The 23,603-nt window shown below is 37.9% G+C and overlaps 1 protein-coding gene across 3 annotated transcripts in view; it reads right to left on the bottom strand.

The window, feature by feature from the left end:
• The window catches only part of spict (magnesium transporter spict), a 222,489-nt gene extending 203,224 nt beyond the window's left edge, over positions 1 to 19,265 (bottom strand). For 2 of the 3 annotated variants that reach the window (XM_076203688.1, XM_076203687.1), the window contains exon 1: positions 18,490 to 18,597. In XM_076203688.1, coding sequence (XP_076059803.1) covers positions 18,490 to 18,499 — 10 coding nt within the window. In that variant the 5' untranslated portion in view covers positions 18,500 to 18,597. Of the gene's footprint in view, positions 1 to 18,489; positions 18,598 to 19,248 lie in introns of those variants that run through there. The other variant, XM_076203689.1, reaches the window with a different exon arrangement.
• Between the last annotated feature and the right edge of the window lie 4,338 nt (positions 19,266 to 23,603).

Here is a 23,603-nt window from a genome sequence, read left to right as displayed (position 1 = left end):
ATCTTAATCTTGGAAGGAGCAGAATTTCTGAGTTTTTTTTTATCAGCTTTTCATCCATATAGAGAAAATCTACTTTAGTCTTCTGCAGCAGTCAACATGTTCCTCTCACAATTCTGCTGACATGTCTGTCAGGTGACAGATTGTTTTTTATCAACACTACAAAATGAAGATATGATAATGGAAGAGATGGCAGTAAGAGGAAGATGGACAAGATTATTTTAGGGAGTTGCTAAATGTGAAGGAAAATAGGAAAGGAAATGTAGTTGCAGTGGGAAGAGCTAAGAAAATGAGTGATGAGTGAGGAAAATGGAATAGAAATATAGAGAGAGGAGGTGAAAGCAGTTATTAAAATTATGAGAGTAGGTAAGGCACCTGGGTTGGATGGGTGTCATGTGTAGTGTCTATAAAAGGGAGATACAGGGATGATCGACTGGCTGGTGAGGTTGTTTAATGTTCGTCTAAAAGAGGGTAGAGTGCTGGAGGATTGGAGGAGTGCCCATATATCGGGTGCGGCAGAATTATGGCAACCAAATTAAATTTGTCCTACCGCGAACATATTTTATTGCAGCCAAATAATTTTTGTTATACTGAATTCTCCGTACTTTTTTGTGCTAGTTATGTTTATCTCAAGTTTGTAATGCTTAATTCCTATTTTTTTTCAGAATGGCAAACAAACATAACGCAATATTGGAGCTGCATCGTCAAGGAAAACGTCAATGTGACATTGTTCGTTTGCTCGGTGTTCGTAAAGATGTCATTTCAAAAGCAGTCAAGCGGTTCAAGGAGCTTGGTCATGAAGGCGACCGTCCAGGAAGAGGAAGAAAACGCACCGTCAACACTCCCAGGAACAGGCAGATCATCAAGAAGCGAGTCCAGCGAAATTCGAGGGTCTCCATGAGGAAAATCGCCCGTGAAACTGGCATCAGCGACCGATCAGTGCGACGAATGGCGAAACAGGAGCTCGAACTCAAGCCCTACAAGATCCAAAAAGCTCAGCTCCTGACAGACGAAAACAAGCGCGTACGGCTGCAACGATGTCGCCAGCTCATTCGCCGGGCCGCAGGTCAGCAGTGGGAGCGGATCGTCTTCACGGATGAGAAGCTGTTCACCGTGGAACAAGCACACAACCGCCAAAACGACAGGAGCTGGTCCACAGAGGCTCCCAGCACCTCAACCATCATCGAACACCACCAAAATCCGCAGTCCGTCATGGTATGGGGCGGAATTTGAACGAGCGGCAAGACACCCCTGGTTTTCGTGGAACAGGGGGTCAAAATCGACAAGGACGTGTACCGACGCGACATCCTCGAGGCCGTGGTACTTCCGTGGACCCAGCAGCACTTTGGCGATGCAGAATGGACGTTCCAGCAGGATTCCACTCTGGCCCACAGGGCAAAAACGACTCAGGAGTGGTGCAAAGCCCATTTTCCGGGTTTCATCACATCTGCGGAATGGCCGCCGTACTCTCCGGATCTAAACCCGATGGACTACAGCGTATGGTCGATTTTGGAGGCCAGGGCCTGTGCTAAGCCCCACAAAAGTTTGGAGTCGCTGAAGCAATCGTTGCGCCGGGAGTGGGACAGAATCACGCCGGAGGAGCTGCAGCCCATCGCCGAAAATTTCAAGAAGCGTTTGAGGCTTTGTATCGCCGCCAAAGGAGGCCACTTTGAAACCGCTTGAATATGATAGTGCCAAAGGTCCATATTAATGTTATTTGTTGTCGTTCTTTGAAATTTCTTTGTTTCAATAAAATTATATGCAAATGAATGAGTTGCCATAATTTTGCCGCACCCTGTATTTCCACTTTACAAGGGAAAGGGGACAAGTGTGAGTGTAGTATTTTCAGAGGGATAAGTTTGTTGAGTGTTGTTGTGAAGGATTATGGGAGGGTTTTGTTTGAGAGGATTAGGAGAGAAACAGAGGGAGTAATAAGTGAGGAAGAGTGTGAGTTTAAGACAGGTAGGGGTTACATGGATCAGATTTTTGTGGTAAGGCAGATATGTGAGAAAACTTTACGAAAAGGTAAGGATGGTTTTTTGGCTTTTATGGATTTGGAGAAAGCTTATGTCAAGGCAGATAGGAAGGCACTGTGGGAGATATTGCAAATATATGGGATAGGAGGAAAGCGGTTCCATTTCGGTACAATGATGCCTACATAGGCATCATGGGACATGCGTGGGTACACATGGATGTTGGCATCTGAGTCTTGATTATGTATATTTTTTGTAGTTATACATGAGTTATCCCCAGATTCTGTGATGCAAATTACATATGGCAGCCAATGCTGTGCATGAGAATTTGAGTCATACATAAGTGGTTAAGAGCAGTCAAGAGTTTTTATGAGAGTAGTTAATCCTATGTTAGAATTAGAAATGGAGAGAGTAAGTGGTTTGAGGTAAAGGTAGGACATCATCAGAGATGTTACATAACTTTGGCTGTTCAATTTATACATTGATTGGGTGGTGCAAGAGGTAAACATAAGGGTAATAGGCTGGAGATTGGAGATGGTTGAAGAAAATGGAGAAAAATGGGAGATAAGCCATTTGTTGTTTTCTGATGACACTGTGCTTGTGGCAGGACCAGAGGAGGGATTAAGGACGTTAGTGACAGAGTTTGGGAAGGTCTGCAAAAGAAGGAAGTTTAAGATAAATGTAGGTAAAAGTAAGGTGATGACATGTACAAGGGGAGAATATGGCAACAAATTGGAAGAGAGTATTAAGGGAGAGAGACTGGAAGTGGATAGCTTTAGATACTTGGGTGTGAATGTGGCAGGAAAGGGAGGAGTGGAGGTGGAGGTAGAATGTACATAAAGAAGCAAGTAAATGCCTTGGAGGATTAAAAAGTATAATGAGAAATAGACATTTGGGAATGGATGCTAAGAAGAAATTGTATGGAGTGATTGTTCTGACAGCACTGTATGGGGCAGAAACATGGAATGTATTTACCTAGTTGTATTTTATGGGATGAGAGCTATGCTCATAGTGACCCATTTTCGTATCTCTACGCATCCAATTTCTTCTTAAAATCTTGTATAGTTTTGGCACTCATTGTTTCTCCATTTAGTTTGTTCCAGACATCAATCACTCTGTGTGGGAAGGTGAGAAGCTATTCTTTTTCAAATCTCTTCTGTAACTGTGCTTTAGCTTCTTTTTGTGTCCTCTTGTTTCTCTTCTGTCCCATTTTAATAAGTCATCTCTATCAAGAATTTCCATCCCTTTCACAATTCTGTAAATGGTCAACAAATCACATCTTTCTCTTCTCTGTTCCAATGTTGATAGATGTAATTTCTCCAAACTTTGTATGTCAAATTTGAAAGTGTAGCTGCCATTTTTGTCGCTGTTCTTTGAAATCTTTCTATTTTTTTTTTGTGCTAGGTGCCCATAGTGTTGAAGCATACTCTAGTTTAGGTCTTATCAGTGCAACCACTATTTTCTTTACCATTTCTTCATCCATGTAGTCAAAGGCCACTTTCATTGACCTTAATAAGTTAAAACTCTCTCCAACTAATTTATTGACATGTTTATCAGGTGTCAAGTCACTTGAGATAATCACTCCCAGATCCCTTTCTGAAGCAACTTTTTTTACTTCCTTGTTACCAATTTTATATTGACCGGATATTCTATTTTGACTTTTTCCAAATTCCATTATACAACATTTCTTAATGTTAAAGGTCACTTCACACCTGACTCCATTCCCATATTTTGTCCAGGTCTTCTTGTAACGATCTACAATCTTCTTCTGTGCTTACTCTCTTGAGTAATTTGGCATCGTCAGCAGAGAAGTTCATGTAACACTTCATTCCCTCATCTATACATATGGCAAACATTAAAGGAGCCAATACAGAGCCTTGCGGGACCCCACTCTTCACATCTTCCCAGTTTGAATTTTTGTCTCTAAGTACCACTCATTTTTTCTCCCACTTAAGAAATCCTTCATCTATTTCAGTAGCTTACTTTGTATTCCTCCTATTATTTCAATTTTCTTATCAACTTTTTATGTGGTACTTTGTCAAAAGCCTTCTGCAAGTCCAAGAAGGCACAATCTGCCCAGCCATCTCTTTCTTGTATTATCTGTAAAAGCATATTAAGTTTGTGGTCGCCGATCTTCCACTTCTAAAGCCAAATTGTTTAGGGTTTAATATTTTATTCTCTTCCAAGTGTTTGATCCATTTGTGTCTGATAACTTTTTTGCATATTTTTGCTACTGTGCTTCTAAGGGATACTGGTCTGCAGTTTGTAGGATCTTCTTTGTTTCCTCCTTAATATATTGGTACTACGTTTGCATCTTTCCAGTCTTGTGGTACCTTTCCTTCTTTGAGTGAAAAGTCTATTATCTTGTATAATTTGTCCATCAGTTTGTCTATACACTCTTTCAGTATCCAATTTGCAATTCCATCCGGTCCATGCGATTTCCTAACATCTAGGTTTTTTATTTGGTCTCTTATTTCTTTCATTTTAGGGGATCTTTCTTGTTATCCATCTTCCCAAATTTGGGAGCTCTCAATTGTAAAAACAGACCTGAAATGTCTGATCATAACTTCTGCCATTTCTGTGTCATTTATATGTTCTTTATCTCCTTCACGCAGCTTTACAATTTCATGTTTGTCCTTTAATTTATCATTTACATATCTATAAAAGAATTTAGGTTGATCCTTACACTTGTCCATAATATTTTTTTCATAGTTTCTTTTTTTTTCTGCATATATTCACATATTCATTCCTAAGTTTTATATATGTTTGCCATTTGGATGTTTTTTTGTCTCTTTTCCATCTTTTCCAGGCTTTGTCTCTTCTCTCTTTAGCCTCACTGCACCTTTTGTTATATGGATTGAGGAATAAGGAGGTGAGGAGGAGAAAGGGGGTTGAAAAGAAGTTGGGAAATAGGGTTGATGAAAGAGTATAGGGATGGTTTGGACACATGGAAAGGATGAGTAAAGAAAGATTAGTAAAAGAGGTGTGGAAGGCAGAGGTGGAAGGAATGAACATGAGGAGGCGACCAAGGATAAGATGGGGTAAAAGGAGCATTGGGAAAGTGAGGAATGTCTATTGAGCAAGGAATGGAGAAGATAGAAGACAGGGTGTGTAGAGAATGTGTATGATGCTGTGACACATGGAAGAGAGTGTATGGGGGATTGGGGGTGAAAGAGTGTGTGTGAATGATATTTTGATGCAGCCTCAAGGGATTTCTCCTAGTCTTCTCTTTTTCTGCATGAGTGGATGGAGGGGGTGTGGGGGTCACTGATTAAATGAAGTGGCCTTGCTGTGGATGTGCTGTCTTGATACATTGCTTCTGACCCAGGGCAGAGGGCAAGATGCAGGGATGACCTGTCATCCAAGTGGAGCAAAGATAAAAAGGAGGGAGGAGGGGTAAATGAGAGTGGAGTATGTGGGAATGGAATGGGTGGGAGTGGATTTCATGCCTTTTTTTGGCTACCTCCCTAGTATGGGGGAAAAAGCCATTGGTATATATATATATATATATATGTACCAAATCTTTCACCCTTTTTGTTTCTGTATTGAATTTGCTTCCTAGAGAATTTAAAACATGTTTTTTTGCCCCTATTGTCCATTTCCAATACTTTGTATTTTTTGGTACTGAAATTCATTTTCCACTCTTCTCATAATTTTTGCATCATCTGCAAGCATATTGGCATAGTTTGTTGTACCCTCCATCATGTCAATGACAAAGATCAAAAAACATTCTAGGTGCTTGCTAGCACCAAATCTTGTGCAACCCCACTGATCTTTGCTCTCCACCATGATATCTTATTCTTTATTACTGTCCTCATAAACCTTACCTTCAAAAAATCCTTCATCCATTCAAATAGTCTGTCTTTTAGTCCTCCAGCATACTCCAATTTCCACACAAGGTGTTTCTGAGATGCTTTATCACAAGCTTTTTCTAGGTTGAGATACACAGACTCCACCCACCCCTCTCTCTATCTTGCAGCACATCAATCACTCTTAAGTAAAAGCTTAAATGGTTTGACACCCATGACCATCCAAATCTAAAATAAAACTGATTGTCGAATATCTCTTTAAGAATTTGACCCACCAATCTTCCATAATCCTTTCACATAATTTCACTATTATGCTGGTCCATGACATCAGCCTATAGTTTAGTGGGGTCTTGTTTCCACCATTGTGAATTAGTACCACATTAGTCTTTTCCCAATCATGCAACACTATTCCTTCTTTTAATAAACATACAATATGACTGTGGATCTTACCAGTTGTTCCCTACACTTTTTAAGCATCCAGTTTGAGCTGTCAGGTCCTGAAGTTTTTCCTCACAATGATCCCAAAAATTAAGCAATACTTTCATTTCTAGATTAATATTTTCTAAATCCAAGTAACTACTCACTTTTCTTTCCTCTAAAAACTGCTCTCCTTTGTGATGACAGATAACTATCATTCATTATTTCTACCTAGTTCAGTGATTACTTCTGTCTCAATTTACTATTGATTAACCTATAAAACAGTTTTGATTCATCTCTGCAATTATCTACAACACCCCTTTCAAAATAATTTACCTCTTCCCTGCAGACTCTTGTAAAGTCATTTCTGGCTTGTTCTAGTTTCTTTTATTTTACTGCTTCTCCTTTCTTTCCATTTTCCCCAAGCCATGTTTTATACATATTTTTTGCTATCACACCTTTTATTGAACCACACTTGCTTCTCCTTCTTCCTTCCACTAATCTCTGGCCTGTATTGTATTCTAGGGGAAGGGGAGCTATGCTCGTGGGATCCCATCTCACAACATTTAGTTTGTTCTTCAATTCATATATGGTGTTTGCACACACTATTGTTTCATCCAATTTATTCCAGATATCCACCACTCTGTGTGGAAAACTTTTTTTTTTCAGATCTCCTCTATAACTGTCCTTTTCAAGTTTTCTTTTTTTGTGTCCCCTTGTTTTTCTTCTATCCCAATTTAATAAGTCTTCTCTATCAAGGACTTCCATGCCTTTCATAATCCTATAAATGGCCAATAGATCACCCTTTCTCATTTTTGATCCAGGTTAGTAATTCCAGTTGTATCTTACGGGAAGGGGAGCTACACTCATGGTGTCCCATCTTTGTATCTCAAGTGTCTAGTTTGCCCTCAAATTCATGTCTAGTTTTTGCACACATTATTGTTTCATCCAGTTTGTTCCAGACCCCCACCATTCTGTGGGGAAAGTTTTTCTTTTTAGGTCTCTTCTATAACTGCCCTTTTTGAGTTTCTTTTCATATCCTCTTGTATTTCTCTTATCCCAATTTAGTAATTCTTTTCTATCAAGGATTTCCACACCTTCCATGATTCTATAGATGGTCAATAGGTCACCTCTCTTCTTTGTTCCTGATTCAGTAATTTAAGTTTATCCGTTTATCAGGAGACATGTCATTTGTGATGCTTACTCCCAGATCTTTTTCAGATCCCACTTTCTTTATGTCCTTTGTACCGATTTTATAGTCCTGATATTCTTTTTTTTTTTTTTTTTACTTTATCCAAATTCCATTATGCTACATTTCTTAATGTTTAAGTCCACTTCCCACTTTTGATTCATTTCCAAACCTTGTTCAGACCTCTTTGCAATGATTCACAATCCATTTCTGTATTCACTTTCCTCAGCAATTTTGTGTCATCTGCAAAGAAGCTCATCCATCTTCATCCATGTCATTCACATAAACAGCAAACATTATTGCAGCCAATACTGATCCCTGTGGAACTCCACTAATCACCTCTTCTCCTAATTTTCCTTCCATGCAAGAAATCCTCCATCCAGTTCAGTAGTTTACCTTGTATCCCTCCTATGGTTTCAAGTTTTCTTAATAATTTTTCATGTGATACTCTGTCAAAAGCTTTCATGTCTAGGAAAGCACAATCAGCCCATCTGTCCCTTTCTTGTATTATATTAGTCTTGAGTAGAAGCAAATCAAATTTGTGGCACACAATCTTCCTTGTCTAAATCCAAACTGTCTCGAGTTTAGTATATTGTTTTCTTCCAGATGTTTTATCCATCTGTTCTTAATAACTTTTTCACAAATTCTGGTTACAGTGCTAGTATGGGAAACCAGTCTGTAATTTATTGGGTCTTCCTTGTTTCCTCCTTTATATATTGGTACAATATTGGCATTTTCCCAGTCCTTTGGTATTTTTCCTTCTTTGAGTGAGCAACTTATTATATTACATATTTTGTCCATTAGTTCTTTACATTCTTTTAGTATCCAATATGCAATTCCATCTGGGCTGTGGGATTTCCTGATGACAAGGTTCATTAATTTATCCATTATTTCTTTTTGTGTTATTATTTCCCTCATGGGGGTGGGGGGAATTCCACTTCACACCCTTCATCCCAATGCTATACATTTTCTCTGGTGAAAACAGATTTGATGTGATTGTTCCTGAGTTTAGCCATTTCTAAATCTCCTATGTATTCTATAATTCCATGATGTACTTTCATAATTTCCTGTTTGCTTTTGAGTTTACCATTCACAAAGTCCATTTTATTACACATCAGTCTTCCTTTTCTGTATCTCATTTCTCTCTATATTTCCTCCTTTAGTTAAAATTCTAACTTCAATATGTGATCACTCTTCCCAAATGGTGTCTTGTATTCAATTTTATCCACAATTTCAGGGTCTGATGTAAATGTTAAATCTAGTCTCCAGTTCTTCATTTTATATCTGGTATTTTCTTTTACTCATGTCATTGTATGTTCTATAGTTATGTCAAGTAATACATTTCCCCACAGATCCTCTCCATCTTTCACTGTCATCTCTTCCCAACAGATTTCTTTGCAGTTAAAATCTCCCATAAGTACCAGGTTTCCTCCATCTTTCGGCATCTCATTTAATGAATGCCTTGTATCTTCTAACATTTTAGAATATCCATTTTCTTTTCAAAAGCTCATTTTTGAGGACACATAAATCACCACAAACTTTCTACTTTTTATGTCACTATCCTCAACTTTTGTCACGATCATTTCCACAGTTTTTACAATCTATAACCTTTGTCACCTTTAAGTTTTTCTTGGCCAAAAACATGACTCCTACACTCTGTTTCTTGTCTTTATTTTTCATCCAGTGAATATATAATCCATGTCCAACACTATGTGGTGGTAGTGGACCTCTTAATTTTGTCTCCACAATTCCCAGTATGTCTAGTTTTTCTTCTGATAGGTAATCATTTAGTTCATATAATCCTGAGATCAATCCATCTATGTTAGTATAAGCCACTTTCATTTTTTTTTCTTCTCTATCTTGTTTTCTGTTCCTTTTGTTTCCCTTACCTGAATATACCATTTTCTCAGCCTCATGTCTACACACTCCAATAGAACTCCTTTTTTTAAATCTCCATTCTTTTCACATTTTTTTTTTAGATTCACCTCTTAGTGTCTTCACTCTCTCTCTTTCCTCAACATTCATTTCTCTTTTTATCCATATATTGTGATAGTGTTCACTCTTTGCTAACTTTCCTGATTTTGCTAATATGTCTTTTGTTACCATTTATGACCTTAATTATATCTTTAGAGGTAAATTTCTTTGTTTTGTGTATTGTCTCATTCTATACACTTCTATTTCCTTTTCTATTTCTTGATCTCTGTCTTCTATTTCTTTTAGAATTGTTCTTGCTATTTCTTTCTCTTCTTTTTCTCTCAAGTACCTAACCAGACCATGCTTTTTCCTTTAGTCCATATGCAATACACTTTTTCTTATCCACTGTATCTCTAACTTAATTTGCTTTTTCTTTACTTGAATAATTGTGTCTTTTGCATTCTCCTGCATTTCTTGTTGTTCTATATCTTTAAAGAGGCAAAGAGGAGAGCAGATGTGAAATGGGGTAAGAGTATGACAGAAAATTTTGAAAGTAATAAAAAGATGTTTTGGAAAGAAATTAAAAGAGGAAGAGGAGGCGAATCAAGTAGAGAAGAAAAGGTAGAAGATGCAGATGGAGAGATGATAATGGAAGAGAAGGCAGTAAGGGGAAGATGGGCAGAGTATTTTAGGGAGTTGCTAAATGTGAAGGAGGATACGGAGGGAAAGGTAGTTCCAGTGGGAAGTGCTAAGAAAATGAGAGTGATGAGTGAGGAAAATGGAGGAGAAATAAGAAAGGATGAAGTGAAGGAAGTTGTTAAAATGTTGAGAGCAGGTAAGGCACCTGGTCTGGATGGATGCCATGCAGAATGTCTGAAAAAAAAAAGGAGGTACAGTGATGGTGGACTGGCTGGTGAAGTTATTTAATGTTTGCTGGTGAGAGGGTAGAGTGCCGGAGGACTGGAGGAGTGCCTGTATAGTTCCACTTTACAAGGGAAAAGGGGACAAGTGTGAGTGTAGTAGTTTCAGAGGGATTAGCTTGTTAAGTGTAGTTGGGAAGGCTTACTGGAGGAACTTTATTGAGAGGATTAGGAGAGGAATAGAGGGAGTAATTGGTGAGAAACAGTGTGGATTTAGGACAGGTAGAGGTTGGGTAGATCAGATCTTTGTGGTAAGACAGATATGTGAAAAAGCTATAGAAAAAGGTAAGGATGTTTTTTGGGCTTTTATGGATCTGGAAAAAGCTTATGACAGGGTAGACAGGAAGGCACTGTGGGAGGTTTTGCAGATATACGGGATAGGAGGAAAGCTTCTAGTAGCTGTCAAGAGTTTTTACGAGAGTAGTAGAGCTTGTGTCAGGATTAGAAATGGAGAGAGTGAGTGGTTTGAGGTAAAGGTGGGGCTTTGTCAGGGATGTGTTATGTTGCCCTGGCTGTTCAACTTATACATGGATGGGGTGGTGCGAGAGGGTAGTGGGCAAGGGATTGGAGATATTTAAAGAAAATGGAGAAAAATGGGAGGTGAGCCAGCTGTTGTTTGCAGATGACACTGCGCTTGTAGCAGGATCAGAGGAGGGATTGAGGAAGTTGGTGACAAAGTTTGGGAGAGTGTGTGATAGAAGAAAGATGAAGATAAATGTGGGTAAAAGTAAGGTGATGAGATGTACAAGGGGTGGAAGTGGCAGTAGACTGGAAGTGAGCATTTAGGGAGAGCAACTGGAGGAAGTGGATAGTTTTAGATACTTGGGTGCGAATGTGGCAGGAAAGGGTGGAGTGGAGGTGGAGGTCGAATGCAGATTGAGAGAAGCAAGTAAATGCCTTGGTGGATTAAAAAGTGTAATGAGGAATAGACATTTGGGAATAGATGCTAAGAGGAGATTATATGAAGGAGTGATTGTGCCAACAGCACTGTATGGGGCAGAAACATGGAACATAAGAGAGGAAGAGAGAAGGAGTTTGAATGTGTTTGAGATGAGGTGTCTGAGAAGTATGGTAAGGGTTACTAAGCTGGATAGAGTTAGAAATGAGGAGAACAGGGGTGGTAAGGGAGTTGGGAGATAGGGTGGATGAAAGTGTATTGGGATGGTTTGGACACATGGAAAGAATGAGTGAAGAACGACTAGTAAAAGAGGTATGGAAGGCAGATGTGGAAGGAATGAACATGAGGGGACAACCTAGGATGAGATGGATGGATGGGGTGAAAGGGGCTTTGGGGAAGAGGGGAATGTCTGTTGAGGAAGGACGGGAGAGGACAGAAGATAAGGGTGAATGGAGAATGGTTGTATAGGGATGATGTTGTGATGCATAAGGTGGAATGGGTGGGGGGATGGGGGTGAGGTAGTATGTGTGAGAAAAATTTGACGCAGTCCGAAGGGATTTCTCCCCATCTCCTTTTCTGCATGAGGGGACGGAGAGGGGGGGGGGGTCGCCGATTTAATGAAGCGGCCTTGCTGTGGATGTGCTCTGTCTTGCATCACTGTCTCTGACCCAGGGCAGTGGACAAGATGAAGGGATGACCCATCATCCAGGAGGTGCCAAGAGGGAAGGTAGAGGGGAGTGGAATGTATTTAGGGATGGAATGGGTGAGAATGGTTTTTATGCCTTTTTCTTTTTGGCTACCTCCCTTGTAAGGGGGAAAAAACCTTTGGTATATGTATGTATGCATGTATATCTTTAAAAGCTATTTTTTCACTTTCTTGGTTTTCTTTCCATTCTTTTTTATCTTTTGCAAATTCTCCTCTCCTAATTTTTTTTATACAATGTCTGTATTTTATCATTTAACTTTTTTTTTTTTTAAGTTTCACTATAGGTGGTATCTTTGTTTTTCATCCTTTCATTTTCACATTTTACCTTGATTCTTTTTTCATTCACTTAGCTCATTATCTATTTCAGTATTCTTTTTCTTTAAATCACACACCTCTTTCTTTACTTTGAAGTATTCCTTTCTTAGATTCATAATCTCTAAAGATTCATGATTTCTTTATCCCATGAACTCTTGATAAAACTCTTTTTCTGTCTATAATTCAACTCAAGTTTTTTCTCTTGTACTTACCAAATCCAGAAAAAAAGCTTCATCCTCACTTAGCTTTTGGAATCGCCTTGGAGTTTCAAAGCCTCTATCTACATTAAGCTTTGGTTTTGTGCCACTAGAGGACTCTGCACTTGTGTCGACGTTTGCCTCAATCTTGCCACCATTTTTCCTTGTTCCACCCTGATTCCCTTTTATTTTCACTCGATAGACACTAATAGCACTGCACTAGACCATCTTGGGCAACCACAAGCATTCCCCTTCCCACTTAATACAACCCAGGCCTCCTGCTCTTCTTGCACTATTGAGAAATTTCATCTTTTGGATGCAACCTACTGGAGCACTTGTTGACAGTTTGGCAGCTCATGTGTGTGTACCTTCCATCATGTGTGCATGATAGTGTGTTTACCTTATTGTAGTGTAGAGAAAAGGAGCAACACTCATGGGGTTCTGTTTCTTACACTAAATCATCATACTGAGCTTCAAATTTGAGTGATATTCTGATTTTCCAATTATCATACTTAGGTTTTAACTCTTGTATTGTTCCAGTCTGGGCTATACTGTCTTTTAAACTATTCCAAAAAATTTTGCATCTGTTTGAGAAACTGTATTTCTTCACATTCTTTATTTAGTTTTTCTCAATTTGTTTTCATGACCTCTTAAGGGAGCGTCGCCAGCAATCATTCGAAAAATTCTGATACATGAGCGAATTTAAGGTAAACATTTCAAAAGAATCTCTATGATGGTGGCAACACTCATACAAAGTTATACAACTGTATTTTGTTTCTATTTTTTTTATACAGCATAAAATAGATAAGATATTGACAACCTCTGGCAACCCCATTGCATAAAAAACATTCTGTATATTGAAATAGCATCAACATTTCTATAGCTATTTCATTTTTTGTTACAGAATTGTGTTTATGGAGATATATGACTACTCCTCCCACCAGCATACCCCACAAAGACAGTGGACAGGGCACCAGTACTCTAGCAAAGGTCAAAGGTGATGTTGCTCCTGGCGCTCGCACCATACGCATCAATTTTGATTCCTCACTGTGTACTGTTGCTGTGATCATGGAAAAATTAACAAGAAATAAGAGAGTGAAGTGGCAGAATATAGAGAGGGCCTGTGAGTGCCTGAAATAGAAACAAGAAGGAAAAAGAAAGAGGAAAAAAGCAGCAAAGCTACACTCTGCAACCATTTACTAGTCACGCCTACCTTACACCTCCTCCACCCACACCACACCACTCATCCTCACCTCACACCTCATCAGCAAAGAAGAGGAAATTGGAGATTTGCTATACATTGCAACCATCAAACAAATGGTCGCAAAAATTTAAATCCCCCATCCTGTAAAGTTTATGTTTTTGTTCTTTCTGTTGTAATATCTTCAGTTGTTCTTTATGGATTTTTGTCATTTTTGTTTCATTTGAAAGAAAACATCATGCTCTTTATTTTCTACAGTAAAAAATAAAAGAAATTTGAATTTTTCTATTTTTATTTATGAAACCTGAATTTTGCAGCATTTTTTAATTATTCAGAGAAACAAATTAATAAAAAATCAGAGGTATTAGTTTGAAAAAATGTATTCAATAAGATTTGTTCCCCAGACTCTAAGCTTTCATTTCATACCAAGCTGAATGATGTGGAAGGATTTTCCATTAAGCAATTAGAGTTTCACTAGAGCTTATTATATCTTCATTAAATATTCACTATGCCTTATATATACATGGGAGGAACAAAATACCCTGAGGAATTACACACTAATGTAAGTTTGAAAAAATGTATTCAATAAGATTTGTTCCCCAGACTCTAAGTTTTCATTTCATACCAAGCTGAATGATGTGGAAGGATTTTCCATTAAGTAATTAGAGCTTAACTAGAGCTCATTATATCTCCATCAAATATTCACTATGCCTTATATATACATGGGAGGAACACAATACCCTGAGGAATTACACACTAATGTAAGGGGTATTTATACCTATATTCATTAAACACATATTTGAAAAAAAAAAAAAATCACCTACTCTATAAAGTGATGCGACACTCCCTTAAAGTCCTCCCATCCCTACTTAAGAAACCACTTCTATTAATGTAGTCTCTCCCATTTAGTGACCTGATAACTGTAACCAAGTCACATCTTTCTCCTTATTTTTTCAATGTTGGCAGATCCTGTGCTTTTAGTCTTTCCTCATATGACTTACCTATCAGGTTGGGAACCAGTATGTTTGCTGCCCTTTACATTCTCTCAACCATGCTTGTGTTTTTCAATCTGTGTGGGGACCATACCAGTCTTGGATGCACTAGTGTTTCTTTCAGTTTTTTCATGATCTCTTCACCCATATAATGAAAAACCATCTTAATGTTCTACAGCAATCAGTCTCTCAGACAATCACACTGTTATGCCTATCTGGTGGCACAGCCTTTTATCAACACCCCCAAATAATTCTCTTTTTTACCTTTGTAATGGATTCACTTCCCAAGGAATACTGTATTTCAATGATGGTCTTTTAAGCTATTGCCCTTTTCCAGTTATTTGCATTTTTTGGAGTTGAAATTAATCTTCCATTCTTGGCTCCATGTGAATATAGTGTCTAGATCTTTTTCCAACAGGCAACAGTCCTCCTCATTTTTCACTCTTCTTATGATCTTTGTGTCATCTCCAAACATGTTCGTATAGCTTCTTGTACTTTCCATCACGTTACTAACATAGATAAGAAACATTATAGGTGATAGCAATGAACATTATGGGAATCCAAAGGTCACTGCTCTCCATCCTGACATCTTATCCTATACTACTCTCCTCATTTATGGTACCTTCTCTTTAAAAACATCTTTCATATATTAAAGAAGATTTACTCTTAGTCCTCCAATATGCCCCAGTTTCCACATAAGATGACTGTAAGGTACTTTTTCAAAGTAGTAGTAGTGGCAATTGCAGTAGTTCAGTCTTAATGGTCCACTGTAGGACTAACCTATCCCCTGTGGTATGATACAGCCTCTGTACCTCACCTCAGTGACTTAATCCAGCTTGATAAGGTTGCATGTATGGTGAGAAGGGCACATAAAGTTTTGACATGTTGGAATGGCTATGGTTGTGAAGTCTGAAATCCTTGTACAGCTTGATCATACTGATTAGGTGCTAGCATATATATGCAACACTGATCTATCACATTTCCGATGTCTGCCATTATGGAGAGGGGTTGGAAAGCAATGAAAGTGCCTTGCACAAAGATACCTATGAAAGGGTCAAAGAACCATTGCTAACCACATCTATCTTATAAGATTCTATTTCCTAGGGCTTCTACACTGTACCATCTGAATTGAAACTTATGACTTTCAACATTTGTTTGTCTGTTCTGCTGAGCTGCATCCACATGGTTTGTGATAGTACTGATTCCATGATAGTAGATAATCAACCACCAATCTTACATCAAAGGTGCACATTCAGAATGGCACCCAATCAAAAACGAGGACCTGCAAGAGTCCATACTGGATGCTGTGCTACTCATCATGTACATCAGTGAAGATAAGATTCTTTGCACCTAACACCAATATCTACAGGACCATCAAAAGGCTGTAAGGGAATATGGACCACCTTCAAAAGTGGAGTAAAGAGTGGCTTCTGTCATTCAATGCAGTAAAATATAAGTAGAGCTTCACATACAATAATGACAAAACCTTGCACACACTCCACCTGACACTGGTCAGATCCATACTTAACTATGGAACCCAGTAATATCAAGCACCATGAAAGAAGTCCAACAACAGCAACCAGGTTGGTACCTCAGCTGAGGGCTCATACTTACAAGGAATACTATGAGGCTCATGACCTGCCAACACTGGGACAGCGACAGCTATAATGAAGCATGATCGACGTTTACGAGATACTTTGAAGATGCCCCCCCACATTAGGTTCTTAAGCCAATGTGCTAAACTGGTTTGCTATTAGGACCATCAAGCCATGGAACGCACTACCAAAGTACATGGTTACTGTCCCGTCAACTGCCACTTTCAAGGTGAGGTATGATAGGCACATGGTCTTTTAATGGCCATTCAATAATCAATCTTCCAGTTAGGGATTACCACAGATACTTATTTCCCAACTATGCACATTTAGGTAGACAGGTATTTTTTTTAGAAGTGCATATCTACGCAATATAGCATTATAAAATCAAATATTGTAAATTATAATACATCAATGTAATAAATACTTTTTTCTTTTGGCAGAAATCAATAACAGAAAACATTGTAAAAGCTATGCAAAGTCGAGTCGACTCCTTTAGACACCATCTTTGTTTGGATAGATTCAGAGGTCGAAGATGACGATGACGACCCTGATGACCTCTATAAAATTTTAGGTACTGCATTACTAAATGCAGGTTAGGCTAGGTAGGTAGGTTAGATTAGAAGAGAAAAATTTATCATACTTTAATTTCTTCGACCTCCGCATCTCACAATACAAAGATGGTGTCTCAAGCAATCAAAGTGGCTACATTTGTTTGTGTATAGCTTTTAACAACTTTTTTTCTGTTATTGATTTCTGCCAAGAATAACATATTACATTGATGTATTATAATTTACAAAATTATTATTTTTCTATTGCTATATTGCATATTGATAAAAATCTACCAGTAAACATGTCTATCTTAAGAAACCACACCTAACCTAACCCAACCCAGTCCAGCTTGACACAATCCCTTGCTCCAGGAGCAATGCAACTTCCCTCTTCAGGTCCCGTGTATTTCTCATGGCTTCTTCTGTCATTATTTTTTTAGTTGTGCATACCCACACAATATAGTATTACAAAACTCAATGTTATTTTTGTAAATTATAATACATAAACATAATATGCAATTTTCTTGGTGGAAATAAATAACAAAACATCTTCCTACAAGCAAATCTATTAACAAACAAAACCGCTAGGGTACGGTCAAGACGCCATGTTGTCGTCTGTCCAGTTCAGTCACTGTCAGTTAGACAATGGCTTTCACATTGTGGACTGGGCATTCTCCAACTACAGGTGACATTAATAAGTGCTGTTACATAGACAATAGGGCTTCTTTGGACTTTATGAGAGAACCTGGGGTTCTGCCATTTCTGTCAATTGCCCGAGGTACAATAATAATCAGGTCATTAGCATCCATGGCAAAAACAACAACCCAGATGATCTTTAAAATTTGAGGTACTGAATTACTAAATATAAGTTAAGTTATATACGTTAGGTTAGGTTAGATTAGAATTGACAAATTTATTATCTGTTCATTTCTTCGACCTTGGCACCTATCAAAACAAACATGGTATATCATTCAACCGCCACGACTTCATTTATTAGTAAATCAGTTTTAGCAACTTTTTTGTTATTGATTTCTGCCAAGAAAATACCATATAATGTTGATGTATTATAATTTACAAAATTAATTATTTTCTATAGCGATATGGTGCAGGTGTGTACTTCCAAAAGTTTACCCTTCTGTCTACAGACACTGCAATACAATGGCCAGATTTCCTCTACTTTAATTCATTTTAGACTACTCTGTACCTAAAGTAAAACTTACATAGATAGACTTTGATACCATTTTAACAATTCATACAATTTGTCATTTTCTGCAGCTTTTCCATATCCCAACTTCATGTTTCTCTCTGCCTTCACTTGACCAGGTGTGGGAGTTGGGAGACAGTCACAAACATTGGGTCGCAATGGAAACAAATATCAGAATTGTCAGAATGAGAATCGCATAAAAACCAATCAGGTGACACGAGCTTTATAATCCTCAGTCCATGCATTTGGGACTATTAAAATCTAATAGATGACTAATATCTCCATTTTAGCTAATAAAATAAAATCATACAGGACCATCTCGTTTTCATGATTATTTTTTCTTTACAAATGATCAAATCAGTCATCTATTCCCATAAACATACATGCTGAAATAAATGTGTTCTCCCTGTAAAAAATGAAAAAAACAACGGTCTGCGTTCTTTTCAACATGGCAAATTCCCAAATACTAAATAGCTTTGTAATTGGACCCAACAAATAATTTATAAGTGAAGTAGCACTGGGCTACGTCATCAACTCCACTGGAATGCAAGATTCTATCTAACACCCTTTATTCCCATTTTATGATAAAATGATTAAACGCACATTATACATACCATCACCCATTCTTGTTCAAAATTGGTGAGCTCACAATCAGAGTCCGACTAACTTTACGCGTATCGACTTCCAACCCTCATGAGTCTTATCTATCTGCCAGGTGATAACTGTAAACAAATAGAGTACCAAGGTACAATTATACATTGTGTAAATTATTGCACATTGATAATTTCCGTATTATGTAAAAATCTCTTTATTAGGGTCACATTTAAATAAAATTGTTCATTACATATATCGTTCAAATAAACATAATTATTTATTTGTGTCTTTTGATTTCTGCCATAGATATATCACCGCTGAGCACACACACACACATATATATGTATGTATGTATGTATATATTATATATATATATATATATATATATATATATATATATATATATATATATATATATATGTGTGTGTGTGTGTGTGTGTGTGTGTGCAAAAACAATACATGAATTTAAAAATAGTTTAGATAAAATGAGATATGAAGACGGGACCCCACGAGCATAGCTCCCCTTCCCGTAAAATACAACTAGGTAAATACACACACACACATATATATATATATATATATATATATATATATATATATATATATATATATATATATACATATATATATAAATATATATACATATATATATATATATATACATATATATATATATATATATATATGTATATATATATATATATATATATATATATATAATATATATATTATTTGATGAGCGTAATCCAAAGGCGTTGGTTAGATACAATGAAACTTACTTTGACGATATCGCTCTGAACCCAACACTGTCCAAACCCATACTAGTGTTCTCTGCCATCCTGGAGTGGACTTCCGTGATTTGCCTATTACATGAAAGATGGTGAACGTGTGATCTTGTAAACTCTAGAAGGATTATCAAACGATCATGACAGATTTTTAACCCACTAAGTTATTCTAATAGTAACCTACCTCTCATAAATGTATGCTTTACTAAAATAGAAAAAAATAATAATAGCTTACTCATGTAAGGGTGCATTTGGGCAGAATTACCTGAGGCGTATGCAGGTCACTGTTGGGATGGGGATGGGGGTAAGGGGCCGGTTATTTGACAGTAAGCGGCATTACTACTAATTATTGTAATGCTACATATGATTTTATCATGAATGTTGTTCTGAACCCCCTTCATGAAATCCTGTGTTCTTGCGGCCTTTTAATATCTGCAGCGTGGGGTCCTGTCCTCAGCTGATCAAAATCATTTGTTGAAATAATCTTCACCTGTGGAAAATATTATGACTTATGACAGATTTCCCATCCCTTTCAATACGTAATGCTAACAGTGTAAGTTTAATATGTGTGGCCGCCCCACCGAGTTAATCTTGGGGTACTCCTGTGAAACTTATATACAACGTTCAGCGGCAGAAAACTTTGACAATATAAAAACCTATTTGAAATTGAATACGAAAAACAATCCGGACGTTTCAAACATTCTTGATTCTCGTTGCGGGGCTGATAATCAGAAGTGGGTCAAGGAGGATACGCGTACCTTGATGAGATGTATAGCAATCTGGCAGATCTAATTATTAATGCACAAAACACATTTATCCCCCTAAAGTCAATACGAAAAAATAGTAATAATCACATCTGAACCAAGAATAGTGGAAAAGATTGAATATAAAACACCAATAAGTAAAAGTGACCACATATTGATTGAACTGGAACTAAATGAGGAAAAATATATGAAAAGAAATGAACAATATAGAGAAGGAAGATTGATGTATGAAAAAACAAACTTTGATCAAATAAGAAAATTCTTTCATAAAGAAAACTAGGAAGGAATATACAAAGAAGAAACAACAGTGGAGGAGAAATGGAATATTTTGACAAAAAATTATAAAAAAAAAAAAAGAAAAGGAGTGGAAAAGTATGTCCCAAGACAAAAACAAGAAAAAGAATATGTAAAGTGCTGGTACAACAAAAGTTGTAGGGAGTATAAAAGACAAAAGAGATAAGCTTGGACCAAATTGAAGAATGACAAAAGACCTGAAAAATGGAAAATGTATACTTGTTATAGAAATGAATATGTACAAGCGTGCAGAGAGGAAAAGAAAATATATGAAAAAGATGTCATAGAAAAATGTAAAGATAAACCAAAATCATTTTACAGATTTGTAAACAACAAACTGAAAAACAAACAAGATTTGGAGAAATTAAGACAAGAAGGAGTTGAATACACAGAGGAAATAGAAATGGCGGAAATTATGAACAAGCATTTTAAATCAGTGTTTACAAGGGAGAACATACAACCTGAAGAGATCGAATAGAAAGAGAAAGTCCCCCCCCTATGAAAGAAATAGAAGTAACAAAGAATGAAATAATGAAACACTTGAGTAATCTTGATGTCAGAAAATCGCATGGACCAGATGAAATAGCAAACTGGATTCTGAAAGAATGCAGGAATGAACTGGCCGACAAAATACATAGCATAATAAACAGTTCCTTGAAAGAAGGAAAAGTTCCAAAAGATTGGAAAAAGCAAATATAGTACCTATATATAAAGGGGGAAATAAAGAAGACCCTACCAACTATAGACCAGTCTCTCTAACAAGTACAATAGCAAAAATTTGTGAAAGAATTGTCAAAAGTAGATGGGTAAAATATTTAGAAAAAACAATGTGCTAAATCCAAGACAAATTGGATTCAGACAATGACGATCATGCGTCACCAATTTAATATGTTTCTATTCAAGGCTAATAGATATAATAAGATTGTGCATTTCTAGACCTAAAAAAGCTTTTGACAAAGTACCACATAAGAAGTTGCTTAAGAAATTAGAAACCGAAGGAGGAATACAGGGCAGACTACTTAAATGGATGGAAGACTTTTTGCAAGAAAAATGAGAGTAGTGATAAGAGACAAACACTCAAATTGGGATGAAGTAATAAGTGGTGTTCCACAAGGAACAGTTTTGGCCCCAATAATGTTTGCTATATATATATCAATGATATGGATGAAGAAATTGAAAGTTATATGAGCTTCTTTGCAGATGATGCAAAACTATTAAAAAAAAGTGAACATGGAAAAAGATTATGAATCACTACAGAGTGATCTAAATAAAGTCTGGGAATGGAGTAGGAAGTGGGAGATGAAGTTCAATACTAAAAAGTGTAGTATAATGGAATTTGGAAAAAGCAAAAACAGAATAACAGGATCATATAAATTGGGAGAAGAAGGAATAATAAAAAAAATGAAAATGAGAAGGACCTGGGAGTCATTGTTATGAATAATATGTCACCTGAGAAACAAATAAATAAGATTTTTGGTGAAACTTATAATTTAATAAGAACAATCAAAGTTGCATTTACATACCTGGATGAAGAAATGGTGAAGAAAATACTAATCACTCTGATAAGACCAAGATTGGAATATGCAGCAACGATGTGGTCACCAAGTACAAAAAAATGTATACATACATACATACATATTCCAAGGCTTCTTCCCCCTTCCAAGGGGGGTAGCCAAAAAGGGAAAGGCATAAATACACTCCCACCCATTTCATCCCTAAATACACTCCACACCCCTCCCACCCTTCCTCTCATCTGAGCACCTCCTGGATGACGGGCCATCCCTGCACCCCGCCCACCGCCCTGGGTCAGAAGCAGTGTCGCAAGACACAGTACATCCACAGCAAGGCCGCTTCATTTAATCGGCGACCCCCCCTCTCCGTCCCCCTTTGCATATAAGGAGAGGACGGGGAGAAATCCCTTCGGGCTGCGTCAAAATTTACTCACACATACTACCCCACCCCCCACCCCCCGCCCATTCCTCCTCATGCAGTCACAACATCATCCATATACAACCATTCTCCACTCACCTCTGTCTTCCGTCCTCTCCTTTCCTTCCTCAACAGACATTCCCCTCTTCCCCAAAGCCCCCTTCACCCCATCCATCCACCTCATCCTAGGACGTCCCCTCATGTTCACTCCCTCCACATCTGCCTTCCATACCTCCTTTACTAGTCTTTCTTCACTCATTCTTTCCATGTGTCCAAACCATCCTAATATTCTTTCATCAACCCTCTCTCCCAAATCCTTTTTCACCCCTGTTCTCCTCCTCACCTCCTCATTTCTCACTCTATCCAGCCTAGTAACCCCCACCATACTTCTCAGACACCTCATCTCAAACACATTCAAACTCCTTCTCTCTTCTTCTCTTATGTTCCACGTTTCTGCCCCATACAGTGCTGTTGGCACAATCACTCCTTCATACAGTCTCCTCTTCGCATCCATTCCCAAATGTCTATTTCTCATTACACTCTTTAAACCACCAAGGCATTTACTCGCTTCTCTCAATCTACATTCTACCTCCACCTTCACTCCACCTTTTCCTGCTACACTTGCACCCAAGTATCTAAAACTATCCACTTCCTCCAGTCGCTCTCCCTTAATGTTCACTTCCAGTCTACTGCCACTTTCACCCCTTGTACATCTCATCACCTTACTTTTACCCACATTTATCTTTAGCTTTCTTCTATCACATACTCTCCCAAACTCTGCCACCAACTTCCTCAATCCCTCCTCTGACCCTGCCACAAGCGCAGTGTTGTCCGCAAACAACAGCTGGCTCACCTCCCACTTTTCTCCATTTTCTTTAACCATCTCCAATCCCTGACTCACTACCCTAGCATTCACCTCTCGCACCACCCCATCCATGTATAAGTTGAACAGCCAGGGCGACATAACGCATCCTTGACGAAGTCCCACCTTTACTTCAAACCACTCACTCTCTCCATTTCCAATCCTAACACATGCTCTACTACTCACATAAAAACTCTTGACAGCTCCCAAAAGCTTTCCTCCTATCCCATAAATCTGCATAACCTCCCACAGTGCCTTTCTGTCTACCCTATCATAAGCCTTTTCCAGATCCATAAAAGCCCAAAAAACATCCTTCCCCTTTCCTATAGCTTTCTCACATATCTGTCTTACCACAAAGATCTGATCTACACAACCTCTACCCGTCCTAAATCCACACTGTTCCTCACCAATTACTCCTTCTGTTCCTCTCCTAATCCTCTCAATTAAGATTCTCCCATAAGCCTTCCCTACTACACTCAACAGGCTAATCCCTCTGAAAT

This window comes from Oratosquilla oratoria, chromosome 20, assembly GCF_046742065.1.
Source record: "Oratosquilla oratoria isolate Oo_2021 chromosome 20, ASM4674206v1, whole genome shotgun sequence".
Classification (NCBI taxonomy): Eukaryota; Metazoa; Arthropoda; class Malacostraca; order Stomatopoda; family Squillidae; genus Oratosquilla; species Oratosquilla oratoria.
The sequence above is the reverse complement of the archived record's forward strand: the minus strand, read 5'-3'. Positions and strand labels throughout refer to the sequence as shown.